The 21,780-nt window shown below is 42.7% G+C and overlaps 1 protein-coding gene across 3 annotated transcripts in view; it reads left to right on the top strand.

Annotated features, from left to right (window-relative positions):
• The window catches only part of cdh7a (cadherin 7a), a 227,043-nt gene that overhangs the window by 181,613 nt on the left and 23,650 nt on the right, over positions 1-21,780 (top strand). For all 3 annotated transcript variants that reach the window (XM_072258284.1, XM_072258275.1, XM_072258292.1), the window contains one exon: positions 16,995-17,116. In XM_072258284.1, coding sequence (XP_072114385.1) covers positions 16,995-17,116 — 122 coding nt within the window. The remainder of the gene's footprint in view (positions 1-16,994; positions 17,117-21,780) is intronic.

The following is a 21,780-nucleotide window of genomic DNA, read 5'->3' as shown; positions in this document are numbered from 1 at the left end:
CCAGATTCCAGCACCTACATTCTCTTGTGTTTAAGGTTTGTTGCAATAACTCACCCTCTTATTCCCAGGGTTGGAGCTGGACAATCTGAGGATTACTTGTGTGAATGTGCCTGCTGCTGACGCTGTGACTGCATTGCCACTTTTCACTCCTCACAAAATCCGGCACCTATGACCGAACTTCCTATAGTTTTCCAACAGGAGATATTCTGGAGAAACAAGAGACCACAGATGCTGGAATCTGGGGCAACATATACGATGGTGAATGAACAACAGATGCACTTAATCTTTTTCCTAGGGTTGGGGAATCAGGAACTAGAGGGCATAGTTTTAAGGTGAGAGTGGAAAAACTGAATAAGTAATTGAGGGTCACTGTTTTTTACACAAAGGATTGTATCTCTGTAAAATCAGTGGCCGGAGGAAATGGTTGAGGCAGCTGCAGTAATAAGTTTTAGAAGCCGGTTCGACAGGTACATGATTTGGGAAGGTTTACATAGAAGATCGAACAGTACAACACAGAATGGACCCTTCAACCCACAATATTTTGGATGCCATTTCCAGAATCAATCCAACTCTTCCCTCCTATATAGCCCATAACCCTCCCTTTTTTTTCATCCATGTGCCTATCTAAGAGTCTCTTAAAAGTCCCTAGTGCATCAGCTCTACCACTACTCCCAGAAGGACATTCCAGGCACATAAATCTCTCTGTGTAAAAAAAAACTACTTCTGATATCTCCTCTGAACTCTCCTCCACTTAAATGAATGCCATTGCCTCCTGGGAAATGAAGTGTTCACTGGCCACTCTACCTGCGTTTCTTATAACCTTATACATCTCTGTCAAGTCACCTCTCATCCACCTTCACTCCAAAGAGAAAGGCTCAAACTCACTCAATCTTGCCTTATAAGACATGTTCTCTAAATCAGGCAGCACCCTGGTAAATCTCCTCATCACACTCTCTAATTCTTCCACTCCTTCCTTTGATAAGGCGACCAGAACTGAACGCAATACTCCAAGTGCAATTTTATAGATCTGCAAGATTACCTTGTGCTCTTGGACTTAATCCCCTCAGTAATGAAGGCCAACACATCATATACATCTTCTTAACTATCCTATCAACTTGCACAGCAACTTTGATCTCAAGATCCCTCTGTTCCTCCACACTGCTAAGAATCCTGCCATTAACCTTGTACCCTGCCTTCAAATGTGAAACGTAATGGGCCAAATGCTGGCAACTAGGACTAATTTGGATGGGGCATCATGGTTAAGGTGGAGCAGTTATACTGAAGGGCCTGTTTCTGTGCCATACAACTCTGTAACTCGGTGGGTCGAGTAGCCTTCATGGAGGGGAATGAACAATCAATATTTTAGGTTGACATCCTTCATCTAGACTGAAAGATGGAGGCAAGATAGCCTGTATAAAGAGGTGAGGGGAAGTGGTGGAGCAAGAGCTGGCAGGCATTAGTGGATCCAGGTGAGGAGGGGAGAAGGAGAGAGTAGAAATAGCAAAATAGGCTGGTAGGAGATAGGTGATGCTGATGAAGGGCTGCAAGTGGTGGGACCTGATTGGAAGGGAATATGGAGCGTGGAACTAGATGAGGGTGACGGGTGAAGGAGTCTGCGGCTGATGTGGGAAATATTCTGACTGAGCCCATGGCAGTCTGGACCAGTTACAGATTCAGTAATTCTATTCATTCTAATCAAGAGGAATATGCAAATTTCCCACAAATTTACACCTTTTTTAAATTAATTGATTTGGATTAAATCGTTAACTTAGTTTTTTAAAAAAATGTTTTAATTATTTTCAAATATGTATTTTTTAATTTTTAACCATGTTTAAATTTTTAATAGTGGGTTTAATTATTACCAGCTTTATTTTATTTTTGATTATTTGTGAATGTTACAGGTTTTTACCAATTATTTTGACTATTCTGTTTGTCATTGCCTCTGGGGCTGTGGCTTAACCTGCTGTCTAAGGATCTTTGGGGCTAGATCTTGCCGTTCATAGTGGGATGACCATCAGTCAGGAGTTAGGGCTTATAGGGGGCAGCCTCATTTTGCGCGGTGCTCAATATGGCTATAATAGAAACATAGAAACATAGAAAATAGGTGCAGGAGTAGGCCATTCGGCCCTTCGAGCCTGTACCGCCATTCAGTATGATCATGGCTGATCATCCAACTCAGAACCCTGTACCTGCCTTCTCTCCATACCCCTTGATCCCTTTAGCCACAAGAGCCATATCTAACTCCCTCTTAAATATAGCCAATGAGCTGGCCTCAACTGTTTCCTGTGGCAGAGAATTCCACAGATTCACAACTCTTTGTGTAAAGAAGTTTTTCCTCATCTTGGTCCTAAAATGCTTCCCCTTTATCCTCAGACTGTGATCCCTCATTCTGGACTTCCCCAGCATCGGGAACAATCTTCCTACATCTAGCCTGTCCAATCCCTTTAGAATTTTATACGTTTCAATAAGATCCCCCCTCAATCTTCTAAATTCCAGAGAGTATAAGCCTAGTCGATCCAGTCTTTCATGGTATGAAAGTCCTGCCATCCCAGGAATCAATTTGGTGAACCTTCTTTGTACTCCCTCTATGGCAAGAATGTCTTTCCTCAGATTAGGGGACCAAAACTGCGCACAATACTCCAGGTGTGGTCTCACCAAGGCCTTGTACAACTGCAGTAGTACCTCCCTGCTCCTGTACTTGAATCCTCTTGCTATGAATGCCAGCATACCATTCGCCTTTTTCACTGCCTGCTGTACCTGCATGCCCACTTTCAATGACTGGTGTACAATGACACCCAGGTCTCGTTGCACCTCCCCTTTTCCTAATCGGCCACCATTCAGATAATAATTTGTTTTCCTGTTCTTGCCACCAAAGTGGATAACCTCACATTTATCCACATTAAATTGCATCTGCCATGAATTTGCCCACCCACCTACCCTATCCAAGTCACCCTGCGTCCTCTTAGCATCCTCCTCACAGCTAACACTGCCGCCCAGCTTCGTGTCATCCGCAAACTTGGAGATGCTGCATTTAATTCCCTTGTCTAAGTCATTAATATATATTGTAAACTACTGGGGTCCCAACACTGAGCCTTGCGGTACCCCACTAGTCACTGCCTGCCATTCTGAAAAGGTCCCGTTTATTCCCACTCTTTGCTTCCTGTCTGCCAACCAATTCTCTATCCACATCAATACCTTACCCCCAATAATGCAAATTGAAATATCAGGAATATGTTATAAACCTGTCAATAAAGAAAATAATTGGATGATGTAATCTGCCTCAGCTTCTGAGCTAAGAATTAATGGAAATTCATATCTGATTACAATTTGTCCAAGCAGATTATCTCCATTTGATCTACTGTGAAGCCCTTTAAACATTTACACAGCAGCAAGAGTGAGATGTGCACTATGGTGCATCAGACACAAATATGCACAGGAATACCTCGATGAAAAAGTTTGAGGAAGAAATGCTAGTTCCAGACCATATAACTGTTTCACAGAACATAGAACATTGAACAATACAGTACAGTACAGGCCCTTCATCCCATAAAGCTGTGCCCACCTTTCAATCTACACCATGACTGTCTTGTCTCCCTTTCTCTTCACCATTTACACCTCGGACTTCAACTACTGCACAGAGTCCTGTCATCTTCAGAAGTTTTCTGATGACTCTGCCATAGTTGGATGCATCAGCAAGGGAGATGAGGCTGAGTACAGGGCTACGGTAGGAAACTTTGTCACATGGTGTGAGCAGAATTATCTACAGCTTAATGTGAGAAAGACTAAGGAGCTGGTGGTAGACCTGAGGAGAGCTAAGGTACAGGTGACCCCTGTTTCCATCCAGGGAGTCAGTGTGGACATGGTGGAGGATTACAAATACCTGGGGATACAAATTGACAATAAACTGGACTGGTCAAAGAACACTGAGGCTGTCTACAAGAAGGGTCAGAGCCGTCTCTATTTCCTGAGGAGACTGAGGTCCTTTAACACCTGCTGGATGATGCTGAGGATGTTCTACGAGACTGTGGTGGCCATTGCTATCATGTTTGCTGTTGTGTGCTGGGGCAGCAGGCTGAGGGTAGCAGACACCAACAGAATCAACAAACTCATTCGTAAGGCCAGTGATGTTGTGGGGATGGAACTGGACTCTCTGACGGTGGTGTCTGAAAAGAGGATGCTGTCTAAGTTGCATGCCATCTTGGACAATGTCTCCCATTCACTACATAATGTACTGGGTGGGCACAGGAGTACATTCAGCCAGAGACCCATTCCACCGAGATGCAACACAGAGCGTCATAGGAAGTCATTCCTGCCTGTGACCATCAAACTTTACAACTCCTCCCTTGGAGGGTCAGACACCCTGAGCCAATAGGCTGGTCCTGGACTTATTTCATAATTTACTGGCATAATTTACATATTACTATTTAACTATTTATGGTTTTTATTACTGTTTAATTATTTATGGTGCAACTGTAATGAAAACCAATTTCCCCCGGGATCAATAAAGTATGACTATGACTATAACTACTATGGCTATGATCAACCTAACCTTCCCCTTCAAGATAGCCCTCCATCTTTCTTTCATCTATTTCAGTTTATTGAAAGCACAATAAGCCATCTTAATGAATTGCTGCATTCCTTCTGCTGAAGATGTTCTGACAGTAATGTTGGGTAGGGTGTTCCAGGAGTTGGATTCAGTGATGATGAAGGAATGACCAAGTCAGGATGGTGTACCACTTGGAAAGGAACCTGCCTGTCGTGTGTCTGCTGCCCTTGCTCTTCTTGGTAGTAGATGCCTTGGTCTTGGGAGGTGCTGAGTAACCGCAGTGCATTTTGTAGATGGTTCACACTGTGTGGAGGGATTGTGTGTTTAGGTCGGTGTATGAGGTGTTCGTTAAGTGGGTGGCTTTGCCTGGGAGAGAGTCGAGTTTCTTGAGAATTGTTGAAGCTGCACTCATCTAAGGTGATGGAGAGTATTCCATCACACTCCTGACTTTTTGCCTTATAGATTGTGGAATGTCAGATGGTAGGAGGTGAGAAAGCCTGCTTCTTACGTGCTCTTTTAACAGTGCAATGTACGGGGCTCATTCAGTTGCGTTTCTGGTCAATGGTATTGGTATTAGTATTGGTTTATTATTGTCACAGGTACAAAAATACAGAGGAAAGTTTGTTTTGCATATTGTGCATTCAGATCATATTATTACATGGTGCATTGGGGTAGAAAAAGGCGAAACAATAGCAGAACTCAGAATAAAGTATAACGCCTACTGAGAAAGTGCAGTGCAGGTAAACAGTAAAGTACAAGATCATCACAAGGTAGATGATCTTGTCGTACTATAGTATATCTTATTGCACTAGTGAACAGTGACTGTGGAGACTCAGCAGTGGTAGTGACATGGAAGGGCAATGATCAATGGTTTGTCTCTTTCTTTTTATGGAGATGTTTCCTGCTTGGCACTTCTGTGGTGTGAATGCCATTTGCCACATATTGGTCCATGTCCGATTGTTATCTATGAACTGCTGCATACAGGCAACCATTACTTTATTTGCTGGAAAATTTATTATATCAGCACATGCTCTTGCAAGTGAGAGACAGCTTCTTGGTTCATGCATAACACTGAACCTATTTGACGCATTGTATACACCACTGGTGATAAATATACACAACAATTTCATAATTAAAGATTAATGATCCCTAAGATATCACTTTGTATATTGACACAGCCACACATAACTTTATCATGGGAAAGCTAGGTGCCGTTAACATGAAGCAAATTCAAATCAAGGATGTACCATAGTGAGAAGTGAGAAGATTAGGATAACTACAGTGTTGCTTTCCCTGTAATGGGCAAATGCAACACTGCCAATTGCAGTGGCTGTGAACAGAGACACAAGAAATTCTGCAGATGCTGTAAATCCTGAGCAGCACACACAAAATGCTGAAGGAATTTTGTTTTAAGATGCTTGGAAGTAAGTACAGGGGAGATGTCAGGGGTAAGTTTATTACGTAGAGTGGTGAGTGCGTGGAATGGGCTGTGGTGGAGGCAGACACAATAGGGTCTTTTAAGAGACTCCCGGATAGGTACATGGAGCTTAGAAAAATAGAGGGCTATGGGTAACCCTAGGTAATTTCTAAAGTAAGTACATGTTCGGCACAGCATTGTGGGCTGAAGGTCCTGTATTGTGCTGTAGTTATTCTATGTTTCTATGAATTCAGCAGGTCAGTCAGGCCGAGACCCATCATGAAGATCAGAGTCCTGACTGAATCTAATTGACCTGAACCCTGACAAATTAGCTCAGCTCAAATTATCTACTGTTCATTTTCCTCGACGAGTGCTGCCTGACCTGCTGGGTTCCTGTAGCATTTTGTGTGTATTGCTGAATGTGTGAACAGGCTAGTTCTGCTGGGAAGAAGCTAGTCAAAAGAGTCGAGTGTGGATTGGAAATATAAATTCAGTGACAATACTTAATGACTGTTTCAGTTAGCTTCTGATAAAATATGAAAAGATGTTTAAGGATTCTTACAACAGTATCAAGGTACTGAAGCTTATAACCATATAAGGTTACCCTGTGCAAACCTCAGGCAGAGCCAGTATGATGTAGTGGTGAAAGCAGCACTGGGTGATAGAGTAATTCCTGCAGAAGTGGTATCTAAGTTAATAAGATTGCTTGGTTGTACAGATATAGAGTCAGAGAGCATGGAGTCAGGTACTTCAGCCTAACTGGTGCATACTGACCAAGTTTCCATCTGAGCTAGTCCCAGCTGACTGTGTTTGGCCCATATCCCTCTAAATCTGTATACCTGAACAAGTGTGTTTTCAATGTTGTTAATAGCCTCTCATGGTCCCAGAACACTTTCTGCACAACCAGGAAAGCTCACCAATGCCTTTACTTTATGAGGAGGCAGTAGAGAGCTGGCCTTTGCACATCTATACTCACATCACTCTACAGATGTGCAGTAGAGAGCATCCTAACAAGCGGCATCTGTGCATAGTGTGGAAACTGCACCGCGGCGAACAGGAGGGCTCTACAAATGGTTGTCAAAACTGCCCAGTGCACCACTGGCACTAGCCTACCTACCACCAAGGACATATAAACAGAAAGATGCCAGAAAAGGGCCTGTAACATCATGAAGGATCCCACTCACCCTACATATGGACCGCTTGATCCACTTCTATCAGGAAGGAGGCCACATAATATCCACACCAGGACCAGCAGACTCAAAAACAGTTATTTTTCCTGAGGATTAAGGCTGATGAACACCTCCACCCAGTAACCTACCCCTCCACACCTCTTCCTCTATCACTGCTTTATCACTTCCTGTCAGTCACCTTAAGTACGGATACTCCAGTGCCTGGTGTCACTTTATAAACATACCATCAATCTATGTATATAAGTTATCTTATGCATTTCTAAGTATTTATTGTGTTTTTTATATTATTATTGAATTCTTTATCTTATTGTGTTATTTTTGGGCTGCATCAGAGCCAGAGTAACAATTATTTCATTCTTCTTTAAATTGTGTATTGGAAATGACATTAAAAAATCTTGAATCTTGAATCTTGTACTTGCCTCAACCATTTTCTGTGGCAGCTTGTTCCGTACACCGAACGCTCTCTGTGGTGGCTCAAGGATCTCTATTAGATCTCTCCCCTCTCACCCTGACCCTAGGTCCTCTAGTTCTCTAGTTTACCCCTCAGTCTCCAATGAATGAAGTGCCAGACGGCTCAAGCTCTCTCTGTAACACAGTCCCTTGAGTCCTGGTGACATTCTCTTAAATCTCCTCTGCACTCTTTTCAGTCTTATGTCATTTTTCCTATGGCAATATTACATAAAGTTACATATTCCAACTGTGATGTGACCAATGTCTTGGATAACTGCAACATACCATTCTAACTTGGATACTTCATGCCGTACTGATGAAGATCAGTATGCTAAAAGCCTTCTTTTCCACCTTTTCTGCCTGTGATGCCACCTTTAGGGAACCAACTACTTGCATTTATAAGTCCCTCTATGTTATAAAATTCTCTTTTAACAGAGCAGTAGATGATGAATTTTGCACCCTGCTCTGATCTCAAGGTTTCATTCAATCATTCAGGTGCCTTGCCGTTCGGCGTGGGCGATCATGTCCCTCCATCCATCATGGTCCGTGACCCTCCGAATTGCAGTTGTTGCCTCCCCTGTTTCTAACCATGATGTTATTCCATCTATCATTTTCATTCTCTGTCTGCCTCTGCTTCTTTCTCCTTCCAACTTTCCAGTTGTAACTAAATGTTCTAATGTCTCTCTCCGCATGATGTGTCCAAGGAATTTTTATTGCTGTTTTCTGATTTTTTTAAGTAATGTACGTTTTGTTTTCCTTCTCTGTAGAACTTCTTTGTTGGTTATACTGTCCGTAGATGATATGCATAGTATTATTCTGAGGAGCCACATCTCTGCTGCATTGATTCTTTTTTTCATTGCATTTGTGATAGTCCATGACTCGCAGCCATACATCAATATATGAAGAATGTAGCAGCTGAGAGTTCTAAGGCGGATGTCAATTGCTATTTTCTTGTTCGTTAGGATGTTTCTCATTTCTGTAAATGCTATTCTTGCCATTGCTATTCTTGATTTTATGTCTGTTTCGCATTTGCCATCAGATGTTACCCATGATCCAAGGTACTTGAAGTTGTGAACTTGTTTCAGGATTTCATTTCCCAATACGATCCTACAGTTTGGGATATCAGGTTTCGTTGATAGTACCATTACCTCAGTTTTCTTTTTGTTTAAGGTGTCGGTGCTGTGCAATTGCTCAGCAAAAGGAGGAGTCAGGCGCTCCTTCTGTCCGATAGCCTACAGGTCACCCTTGGGCAAGGTGTAGTACCTGTTTAGCCTCCCAATGAGGGTCACGTGAAGCCATGATTTGCAGGTGGTGGATGGTTTTACAAGCAGATGCTACAATTGGAATTTACGGTTGTAAAACTAAAAACGCTGGGCAGAGGAATCTGCTGATCAATGGCCAGGTTTATCCGTCCAGTATGGACGCTGCAACTGAAGGCGGCAACTGGAAACCACTTCAATATTGCCCCCTTGTACAATCATGAACTCAAATCAACTATGGTCTCAAGGTTTATTTGTAGTAATAATCTTCAGTTGACCTCTGTCCCCCACTTGAACTCAGCACATTGTCAAAGGACAGTGAGAATCACAATCAGAATCAGGTTTATGGTAACTAACATAGTATACGTCATGAAATGTATTACTGTCTGACAGCAGTACCATGCTCAACAAAAACAATTGCTGTAAGTTACAATAATTAGTAAATAAATAATGTGAAAGGGGAATACTGAGGTAACATGCATAGATTCATGGACTGGTCAAAAATCTGATGGTAGAGAGGAAGAAGCTGTTCCTAGTCTGTACGTCCTCCTGGGCAGTAATGAGAATAGAGCATGTCCCGAGTAGTGATGAGTGCCATCTTCCTGAGGCACCACCTTTAGAAGAGATTCTCAGTGGTGGGGAGGGCCACACCTATGATGGGCCTGGCGGTGTCAACAATCTCTGCAGCCTCTTTCAAACCTCTGTATTGAAGCCTCCATACAGATGATGATGCAACCAATCACAATGTTGTGCACAGAATATCTGTAGAAATTTGCTGGAGTCTTTGGTGACATACCAAATCTCCTAGCTCCTAATGACGTATAACTGTGCTGTGCTTTCTTCATGATCTCATTTGTGTGGTGGGCCCAGGATAGATCCTCTGAGTTGTTGCCCAGGAACCTGAAGCTGCTCACTAATTCCACTTAGGATCCCTCAGTAAGGTCACGTGTGTGTTCTCCTGACTTCCCCCTCCTGAAGATCACCAGCTATTCCCTGGTCTTGCTGATCTGAGTGCAAGGATGTTGTTGCACACTACTCAGCCAGCCAGTCTACCTTGCTCCCATTTGCCTCTTCATTGCCATCTTCAATCAACACTACTTGGTAATTAACTTTCACCATAAGGTTAAACGTTAGGACAGGTAGCCATCATTTAAACTATTCCTAGCAGCAATGTGGCAAGGGATCCAGAAATGAGTGTGCAGAGTGGGTAATTATGTATACTGACCATGGAGAAAGAAGATATGTAAAGACAGTAATACTTCACTGATGAAGTATTTGGAAGAGGTCATTAACACAGTTGAGTGAGAGGGAAGCTGATACGCTTTCTGCAAAAAAAAACAATATCAGGGAGATGTACGAGGCATTTTTTTAACTGAGAGTGGTAGGTTCTGTAGTTGTGGCAAGGGATGCAATAGCAACTTTTAAGAAGAGACTTTTATAGAGGAACGTAAACATGCAGGGAACTTAGGGATATGAAGAATTAATTTACACATACAAAATGTTGGGAGAACTCAGCAGTTTAGGCAGCATCAATGGAGGGAAGTAAATGGTAGGCATTTTGGGGCGAGATCCCCTATAGATGCTGCCTGACCTGCTGAGTTCCTCCAGCATTTCGTGCATGTTGATTGAGATTTCCAGTGTCTGCAGAAATTCTTGTGTCAGGGATTAATTTAATTTGGCATCGTGTTCAGCACAGACATTGTGGATAGAATGGCTTGTTCCTGTGCTCTAGTGTTCTATGTTTTATGCTTTGGAGGATGTCAAAATTAACCAGTAGTGGACCAGTCTAAGATTGGAATACTATCTGGACTAAAGCAGAGAGAAGCTACAAGAACATGTAGGCCAGGGTATAAAGAATAGGAATTGGCTATTCAGCCCCTCAAACCTACTCTGCCATTCATAAGACCATGACTAATCTTTGATCTCAGCACCACGGATCCTACAATATATCCCTTGAGTCCCTGTTGCAGAAAGGGGAACAGAGATTTGGTACATCCAGTGGGGAACTGGAATTGCTTTACTATTGTCATAGGCACTAAGCTTGTCTTGCATACAGTTCATGCACATCAGGTCATTATACAGCTCATCAAGGTAGCACGAGATAATGGAATAACAGAGTGCAGAATGAAGCGTAACAACTACAGAGAAAGTACAGTGCAGGTAAACATTAAAGTGCAAGGTGATAGTGAGGTAGATTATTAGGTTAAGAGTTCATTTTATTACACTAATGAACCATAAAATAGCCCTAAAACAGTGAGGAAGAAACTGCCATTGAGCCTGGTGGTATATACTTTCAGTCTTTCAGTCTTCTGCCTGATGGCGGGTGAGGTCTTTGATTATGCTGGCTGCTTCACCAAGACATCAAAATGTCTAGACAGTCCATGTAAGGGAGACTGGTTCCCATGATGTGCTGAGCTGTGTCCACAACTCTGTAGTTTCTTGTGGACACGTGCAGAGCAGTTGTCATAACCAGCCATAATGGATCAGTTAAGATGGTGAATGAATAAAAATTAGTGAGAACTGATGAGGACAGAACAAATCTCTTTAGCCTCCTGAGGAATTAGAGGCATTGGCAGATTTTTTTGGGAGTGGAATCAATGTGGTTAGACCAGGACAGGCTATTGGGAAGAGTCACAACTGAGATACACCAAATGTATTGGAAACACTGGAAGTCATAAAGAGCTGATGTTACATCCAAACTCCTTACTGTACCCCTGGGTGTAAAATGTCCCCTGAACCAGCAAAGTGGAAGGGATCACTGATCATAATCAATTATTGACAGAAGCACAGTAATGGGTTCCTGGAATAACTGAGTTAAACCAACTTTGAGCTAAAAATACTGTATGCTCAAGTAATTGCTCTTGTTGGAAGAGCAGTCTGGCCTGTAGTTTCATTTGAGTGTGGCCCCAGGGTGTATCTACCAAGGATAGCACAACAAACTGAATTTGAAGTCACTTAAGTGGAATTTAAAGTAATTTCAACTAATTGCAGCCACGTTAAAGGAATGATGAATGAGCTTCAGCTGGCAGTGGTCGATGTGGCTGCAGATATTGAAGGCAGGTTAGTGTGCTTATGATTGCTGTATAACTATGACTCTGGGTGAAACTAGATGAGTGACCCAGCTTGTGGGCAGGGGTTACTCTGAGAAGGCTGGCATTAATGTCAGTGCAAAAGTGCTCTAGTTACTGGCCCAGGCTACCCTGAGAACACCTCCCTAACCTAAAATGTGTGCCACGAAGGTCGATAAGGCAGAGGGTGCATGAGAGCACCACCACCTGAATATTCTCCTCAGAATCATGCATGGAAAGGTAGCACCGGTGTTTCATTGAGAATTGGAAATGGTTTATCATTGCAACATGCTCTGAAATACAGTGAAAATCTTGTCCTGCATACTGTTTATACAGATCAGATCATTGCACAGTGTATTTAGGTAGTACAAGGAACGAAAATAACAGAATTCAGCTAGTGAAAGTGTGGGGCAGGTAGACAATAAGGTGCTAGATCATAACAAGGTAGATTACAAGGTCAAGAGCCCATCTTATTCGCCCATCTCTGCTCCCCAACATGGCTTTAGCAGTATCGTCATCAGAAGGACTGAAGCAGCACAAAAGGCAGTTCACCATTTTCTTGAGGGCAATTACGAAGAGGCAATAAATGCAGCCCTTAGCAGCAACGTCCAGAGGGTCAAGTGCATAACAAATAAGTAAAGATTTCAGGAACCGTTGTTTAAAAGGGTTACAGGCTAGACTTATACTTCTTGTGCTGCCAAGTCAGGTTATTGGTAGGTTTATTGTTGTCATATGTGCAGTGAAAGCTTTGTTTTACAGATCATCCATGCAGATCATTTTGCAACTTGTGTGCTTCGATGTAGCACAAGGGAAAAACAATAACAGAATATGGGATATGGTGTTACAGAGAAAGTGCCATGCAAGTTAGAAGAAAAAAAGATAACAGTGAAACCTGGATGACTAATAACAACCCATTTATTCTAATCCAGCATTAATCCTATTTTTTATTCCCCCCACATTCTCTTCAGCTCCCTCAGACTCTACCACTTAGCTGCATGCCCTTGGGATGTGGGAGAGAATGCCAGCATAGAGAGAAAATCTTCATGGTTAGAATCAGAATCAGGTTTATTATCGCCGACATTTGTTAACTTAGCAGCAGCAGTTCAATGCATAATCTAGCAGAGAGAGAAAAAAATAATAAATTAAATAAAAATAATAATAAATAAACATGTAAATCAATTACGTATATTGAATAGATTTTTAAAAAAACATGCAAAAACAGAAATACTGTATATTTAAAAAAAATTGAGGTAGTGTCCAAAGATTCAATGTCCATTTAGGAATAGGATGGCAGAGGGGAAGAAGCTGTACCTGAATCGCTGAGTGTGTGCCTTCAGGTTTCTGTACCTCCTACCTGATGGTAACAGTGAGAAAAGGGGATGCCCTGGGTGCTGGATGTCCTTAATAATGGACACTGCCTTTCTGAGACACCGCTCCCTGAAGATGTCCTGGGTACTTTGTAAGTTAGTGCCCAAGACGGAGCTGACTAGATTTACAACCTTCTGCAGCTTCTTTCGGTCCTGTGCAGTAGCCCCTCCATACGAGACAGTGATGCAGCCTGTCAGAATGGTCTCCATGGTACAACTATAGAAGTTTTTGAGTGTATTTATTGACATGCCGAATCTCTTCAAACTCCAAATAAAGTACAGCTGCTGTCTTGCCTTCTTTATAACTACATCGATATGTTGGGACCAGGTTAGATCCTCAGAGATTTTGACAGCCAGGAACTTGAAACTGCTCACTCTCTTCAATTCTGATCCCTCTATGAGGATTGATATGTGTTCCTTCATCTTACCCTTCCTGAAGTCCACAATCAGCTCTTTCATCTTACTGACGTTGAATGTAAGGTTGTTGCTGTGACACCACTCCACTAGTTGGCATATCTCACTCCTGTACACCCTCTCATCACCACCTGAGATTCTACCAACAATGGTTGTATCATCAGCAAATTTGTAGATGGTATTTGAGCTATGCCTAGCCACACAGTCATGTGTATACAGAGAGTAGAGCAGTGGGCTAAGCAAACACCCCTGAGGTGCGCCAGTTTTGATCATCAGCGAGAAGGATATATTATCACCAATCCACACAGATTGTGGTCTTCCGGTTTGGAAGTCAAGGATCCAATTACACAAGGAGGTACAGAGGCCTAGATTCTGCAACTTCTCAATCAGGATTGTGGGAATGATGGTATTAAATGCTGAGCTATAGTTGTTGAACAGTCCTGACGTGTTGTCCAGGTGGTCTAAAGCTGTGTGGAGAGCCATTGAGATTGTGCCTGCCATTGACCTATTGTGGCAATAGGCAAATTGCAATAGGTCCAGGTCCTTGCTGAAGCAGGTGTTCGGTCTAGTCATGACCAACCTCTCAAAGCATTTCATCACTGTCGATGTGAGTGCTACCGGGTGATAGTCATGCAGACCCTGCCAGAGTTGCCATGCATCTGATGTCACCTCAAACCCTGTTTGAAATTGTCTCCTCACCCTTGAAATAACCCTCTGAAAATCATATCTGGTTTTCTGGTACAGGCCTGGATTGCCAGATTTGAATGTCACAGATCTAGCCTTCAGAAGATGACATACCTCCTGGTTCATCCATGGCTTTTGGTTTGGGAATGTACAGCAAGTCTTTGCGGCAGACACACATCCACACAGGTTTTAAAGAAGTCAGTATGCAGCATACTCATCCAGGTTTGAAGATGAATCCCTGAATACAGTTCAGTCCACTGATTCAAAGCAGTCCTGTAGGCGCTCCTGTGCTTCCCTTGTCCATACCTTCTTGGTCCTCACTCCTGGTGCTGCAGTCTTCAGTCTTTGCCTGTGCTCAGGGAGTAGAAGTACAGCCAGGTGATCAGACTTCCCGAAGTGAGGGCAGGAATAGCACGGTAGGCATTCTTGACTGTGGTGTAGCAATGGTCCAGTGTGTTGTTTCCTCTGGTATTGCAAGTGATCTGTTGATGGTAATTGCTTAGTGATCTTTTTCTGACTGGCCTGGTTAAAATCTCCCAAAACGATGGTGAAGGTGTTAGGGTGCGCTGTTTCGTGTATGTTGACCCCATTGCTCAAGTCACTTAAAGCCTGTTTGACATTGGCCTGAGGTGGAATGTAAACTGTTACCAAAATGACCCCAGAGAACTACCATGGTAGGTAAAAAGGACGGCACCTTACTGCTAGATATTCCAGGTCTGGTGAGCGGAATTGGGACAGCACTGATATATTTGTGCACCAAGAAGAGTTGATCATGAGGCATACTCCTCCACCTCTGCTTTTGAGAGGCTCTATAGATCTATCTTGACGATGTATAGTAAACCCGTCTATCTGGATCACTGCATCCAGTATGGAAGGGGTTAACCAGGATTCCATTAAACACAGGACACATGCGGTCCTAATGTCCCTCTAATTCAGCACCCTAGCTTTAAGATCATCGATTTTATCCACCAAAGACTGCACATTCGCCAGTAAGATCGTCGGTATAGGGAGTTTAAAACCCCATTTCCTTAAACACACTTGTAATCCCGATCTACACTTGCGCCTCCTCCAAAGTGTCCTCCGGGGGCACTTCCCACCACAATTAGTGTTTTTTCCCATCGGCTTTAAGCAGCGATAATTCAGTTAAACGCATTAAGACATCTTTGTTAACTGTACTGACCTTGGAAGCAGTTGTGCTTTTTAGCTGTCTCAGGCTGAAATGGGAATATTTAATTGTATCGATTGAGAGTACTGCTGCTACTCGAGTTGTGCCTAGGCGCCCCAGAGAATGTGCAAGCTGCACATTGAGAGCACTGGAGTTCTGGATTGAACTAGTGAGAATGCTTTTTGTAAGCTTTTCACTATCCGGGTGCAAGAGATCTACAAGCTCCTTGTCATTGCCTAGTGAAATGCCCGGAGAACAGCCTTGAATCAATTCAAGAAACAACAGAAAATCTGTGATATTGTATGTTGTGTTGAATTATTGTTATGCTGACATTCTTTAAAATCAGAGTTGTCCACAGCTCTGCGCATATGTTCTTACTTTTTTAATGATTTTCTCTAATTTATTGTAATATTTTAGAGTTCTGCTTTTTGAACATTTGGCCTTTACAGCTGTAACAGAGATGAAAGCTTATTGAACACTTGGTGTTCTCAGCTGTAGATGATATTAGTGCTTTCATCTCTGAGGCAGGTAGTCCTGAGTTCAATTCTTATTCCAGGCACTTGCTCAGATAGAATCAGGATAACATGCAGAAGTGAGGGAGTCAAGCACTGTCAGAAGTCTTTTGGATGAGATGTTAAGCCTATGCTCTATTTTATCTCTCAGTTGTATGCAAAGGGTCGCTCAGCACTTGTTTGAGGAAGTTCTCCTTAATATCCCCGCCAACATTTATCCCTCACAAATTATCCTGGTATTATCAAATAGCTTTTGTGGGAGTTTATTGAGTGTAATCTGCCTGGCATATTTCTTACAACACAACAGACTGGCCTGTACATGAAGACATCCTCCAAGCTGATATAAAAATTGTGTTGGTTTAAAAACAATATAATGGTATTGGTTTATGATTGTCACACGTACCAAGACACAGTAAAATAAGCTTTGTTTGACACACAATCCATACAGGTCATTTCAAAACATCAGTACATCAAGGTAGTACAAGGGAAAAGCAGTAAGAGGATGCAGGATATGGTGTGGCAGTTATAGAGAAAGTGTCGTGTAAATAGACCAGAAGGTGCCACAGCCACAACAAAGTAAGTTGTAAGATCAAGAATTTATCTTCATCATGCAAGAGTCTTATAACAGCAGGTTAGCAGCTGTCTTTGAGCCTAGTGTAATGAGTTTTCAAGATTCAGTATCTTCCCTGATGGAAGTAGGGTGAAGAGAACATGTCTGAGCTGGGTGGGGTTTCCGATGACGTTAGCTGCTCTCTTGAGGCAATAGGAAGTGTAGACAGAGTCCATGGAGGGGTAGCTGATTTTCTTAATAGACTGGGCTGCATTCACAATTTTCTGCACTTCCCTGTGGTCTTGGGCAGACTAGTTGCCATACCAAGCAGTGACACTCCCAGACACTAATCTTTCCTTGTCCTTTGAACAGAGAATCCTGCACAAGTTGGAAGGGGATCGGTTCACATTAGCTTGGTGGATGTCAATGACAACGTCCCTGAATTTCCAATGGAGTACGAAACATTTGTTTGTGAAAATACCAACCATGGCAAGGTAAGGAAATTCATTCCCAATCACATAATATTCTTTGGCAGAAGAAGCTGATCTGGCTTTCCCCATTTCTGATCTCTCCTCCCTATAATCAGCTGATGTAGAGGACCAACCTTGCTGATTAAATCTCATCCTCAACAATGCAGCGGTAAAAGCTATAATAGTTTTCCTATGTAGCAGTTCTTAAACATATTATACAAGAACATCTAGAGACAATTCTTAAAAAGCTATTACCATACAGTAAATAGCTAAGTAATAAATCCATAAAAAATAAAGACTAACAATAGCTTAAAACACAAATAATAACATAGAATAAAATAATAAATAATAAAGTACCTGTTTTTTCTCTTTCCATGCTCATCGAATGGTCTACAATACTTCCTGAATATTTGAAGTGTTGTGCTCAGTTTTGTTTACCCTGCTATCAGATAGATGCCATTAAGCTGGAAAGAGTGTGGAAGAGATTTACAAGGTTGTTGTGAGGACTCTAGGAAGTTATGAAGAGTCGTTGAGCAGGCTGGGACTTTATTCGTTTATTAGAGAATATGGAGTGATCTGAGAGAGTGTCTGAAATCATAAGGGGCATAAATAGTGTAAATGCATATAATCTCTTCCCTGGGATTGGTGAATCGAGATCTGGAGGGCATAGGTTTACTGTAAGTTAAGAGGTGAGAAGTAATAGGAACCTGAGGAATGGAGGGAGGTTAGTGTATGGAATGAACTGCCGGAGCAAGTGGTTGAGGCAGGTACATTAACAACATTTAAAAGACACTTGAATAGGAATAGTTAAAGGCATATGAGCCAAATGCATGCAAATGGAAATAGATTGAACAGGAACGTTGGTCAGCATGGACCATTTTGGCCAAAAGGCCTTTTTCTCTGCCGTACGGCTTTATGGCTGTAGTGGGATCCGAGAGGTGATATCTCTGAGCAGTGCTGTGGAGCTGCAGCAGGGCTGTGCTTCATTGCCCATGAGAGAATCACCTGCCCAATCTGCTTCAAGGTATTTATGGAATGTGATTACAGTTTACACAGGCTGTGGTTTGATCCATTGAAATCGGTGCCGTCTTAACTCTCTCTGCTGAAGTCTCATCTCTGAATCACTCCTCCATTAGTTCACGTCCTCTGCTAGTCCCTAAACACAAAGTTCTCTGGGAAGAGCCTCTAGATTCCCATTACCCTGCCTCCTGCAACACCCATTATCAGAGTGCCTTAGAATTTTAGATTCTATCCTTTCTGTTACAGTCTCCTCCCACCAGAAGAAATAATTTCTGTGGATCAACTTGACACAACTGTGGGAACAAGGGGAAAGAATAGAACAATTGGCCCTTTAAGCTTCCAATTGTGTCAGTGTCCAAAAATGTACAGAGCACCACAGCCCTTGAATCCCTCATTTTCTATTCATTTTACAAGACAAGGGCATTGCTGATAACCTATCATCTTGCACACCTCCACTATATCACCTTTTAATCACTGGCTTCTTGGAAGCAAGCTGTCCTCATAGTTTTACAGTATAATATTTTCAAACTTCTGCAGTTAGTCTACAGGACAAATCAACCTCCTTCCCAGTTGAAACCTATCTACTCAATTTATTTCATGGTAAGGTGGGGCAGAAAGCTATACAGCACAGAAGATAGGACCTTCAACCCAACTAGTCCATGCCAACCAAGTTCCTACCTGAGCAAATCCCATTTGCCTGCATTCTGCCCAAATCCCTCTCAACCTTTCCTATTCATGTACCTGTTTAAATGTCTTCTAAATCTTGTAATGTACCCACCCCTACAACTTTCTCTGGCAGCCTGTTCAATATAACAACCACCCTCCCTCTGTCTGAGAAACTTGCTCCTCAGATCCCCTTTAAATCTTTCCTTTCTCACCTTAATTTTACGCCATTGAGAAAAAGACTGTAAAAATAAATTTTGTCTATGCCCCTTATGATTTCATAAACTTGTATGGGGTCACTCCTCAGCCACCTTCACTCCAGGGGAAACAATGCTAGCCTTTCCAGACTTTCCTTATATATTTCAACTCCTCCAGTCTCAGAAATATCCTTTGAAATCTTGTCTTCATTGACTCATTATCAGCAAGAGTGTCTCAGTGACGGCACCAGAATTGGCTGAATCAGAAATGTGTGTGCAAAACTCACACAGTTCCCCAAAAAATAAGGCAGAAAGGTTTCCATGATCTGTGCGTTTGTCTGCAGTCAATATGTGGGGCAGTGGAAAAACACTGCAGCTTTCAATCCTTGTCATTCAATGATTGCTGGATCCTTTACTGCTTCACAAGATCACAAGGAGGTATAATTAGATTAAATCATAGGGCTCTGTAGATATGATAGTAATTTAAATTAAGGAATATTCGTTTGAAGCAAATTAAAAATTAACTTGCCAAGTGAAAGATGAACTTGCAGCTTTAAAAGAAATCAGGAAGCTTTTATTTGCTGTGATCGCAATTAGAATAAAAGAAATCTAGAAAATAGACCATGAAAGACCATTCAAAATTAGTTATCATGACAGTTCCATTATATGCCCAGAAAATCCATTATACAGCAATTCTCCACATGTGGAATGAAGATAAATATTATAAGCTTAATTTAATATTCCCTATGCAATGAAAGTAAGACCTGATTTAATATCAGGTCTTTTGTGACCTTTAGACCTTCCAAAGCATTTCACGGTCAAATTAAGTATATTGGGTGTGCAAACATTGTTATAATGTAGAAAACAAGTAAGATCTTTTACCCAAATCTTTGTTCTCAGGTTATGGACCCTTCCACTATGGGAACAGCTTCTTTTTATTTATTCTACCAAAATTCTTCATCATTTTTTCATGATCTTCAGTTCCTCTGTTGTGCCAGGGTCAAGGTTTTAGATTTGTGGATCAATGGGACCTCTCCTAGGGCAGTATGACCAGTACAAAAGGACAAGATACACCTGAACTGAAGGGGGACTAAAATCCTTGTGGGCATGTTTGCTAGAGCTATAGGGGAGGGTTTAAGCTAATTTGGCAAGGGTATGGGAACCAGAGTGATAGTTGAGAGGATGGGGTAGTTGATGTAAAGGTAGATGTAGTGTGTGTCCGAGGAAGACTACATTGTGCAGGGTGGTATGTCTTTTTTTTATGAGGCCAAGTTCTGAGCTCGACATCAACCCGGCGCGGATGGAGAGCGCGCTCAGGGGCGGTCTGTCACTGGATCGAAATTGGGAATCTCCGTTCTCGAGCCCGGCGCTGATCTCACTGCGCCACCAGCTGACCTTTTACAATGTAACCAGTGCGTGAAAGATATTGAAGTGGAAAAGCCTTGCACAGAGACGATCCCACTCTCTCCGCCTCAGAAGTCAGGATCCAGTGGCATGAAGAATCGTTATGTCTGGCAACTTCCTTGGCTGCATTGGATGGCCGTGTCTTCTTAAGTGCTCTGCCGCGCCCTACGCACTCCACAGTGCGCTGCTGCAACGCCTTCTGAGCTGTTGAATCCCCGGGGTTTCCTCCGCCTGATCCACCGAAGCAGTCTTCACATGCTGGGATGAGCAAATTCCTATCTCACCAAGGGTTTCAGACCCGTTGGCTACCCTCACCTGGTTTAGCCGGCCTGTCGAAGCCATTGCCCGGGGTGTGGCCGCTGTCACATACAAACAGCTACAAGGAGCCACAGGTGAGAGCTGGGCGTTGGTGGGGACCAATAGATGATGAGCCACTCCAAGGAGTGCGACAAGCCCCCCATCTAGAGGTGCTACCCCTCTCATGCACCCCATGCACCTCGATGCAGTGTGCAGATAAGGCATAATTGCAGTCAGTTGGATGGGTTGAAATGTGTCACTTTTAATACAAGGAATATCAGGAACAAGGGTGATAAAATTAAAGCATTGATCAGTACATGGAACTACAGTGTTGTGGGCATTGTAGAGACCTTACTGTCACAAGGGCATGAATGGCTGTTGGATGTTCTGGGGTTTGTATGTTTCAAAAGAGTCAGGGACGGAGGTAAAGGAGGTGGAAGAGTAGCATTGCTAATCAAGGACAGTCTCACAGCTGCAGGGAGGGGGGACATCATTCATTGAATCACTGTGGATGGATGTTACAAATAGGAAGCAAGCAATCACTCTATTAGGATTATTCTGTAAATTCCCCCCCAGTGGCAACAGGGTCTCTGAGGTGCTGATCGGGAGGCGGAGCAAATGGTTCAATTTAATATCAGAGAACGTATACAATATACAGCCTGAAATTCTTACTCTTTTGCGGATGTTAAGATGCCAAAACCCCTCCCTACCCACCCACAAGCAGCTGCCAAAGTACTGACTCCCCCCTCCCCCCAATGCAACAGCAAAAGCACTGCCCCCCCCCCCATGCAAGGAATAGCAAAAGCCCTGAAAGAGACCTTGATCTAGAGTCGATCAAAAACTATAGTCCATAACCCAACATTTTGGTATCTCAGGCTCTCTCTCACCAATAAGGGAGAGAGAGAGAGAGAGATCACACCAGCAACAACAAAAACAAGAGACCAGCAACTCGTTGTTCCAATGTTTCAATCTTTAACGTTACTTCTTTGAGCCCCTTGACTAGAGGACTGACAGGCTTTCATGAGAGAGAGGGAGGGGGGGAAAGAAAGAGAAAAGAAGAAAAGCAACTGCGTCTTCTTCCAACAGCAACACACACTGACTGCTGTC

Source organism: Mobula birostris, chromosome 1 (genome assembly GCF_030028105.1).
Source record: "Mobula birostris isolate sMobBir1 chromosome 1, sMobBir1.hap1, whole genome shotgun sequence".
NCBI classification, from domain to species: Eukaryota; Metazoa; Chordata; class Chondrichthyes; order Myliobatiformes; family Myliobatidae; genus Mobula; species Mobula birostris.
The sequence above is the reverse complement of the archived record's forward strand: the minus strand, read 5'-3'. Positions and strand labels throughout refer to the sequence as shown.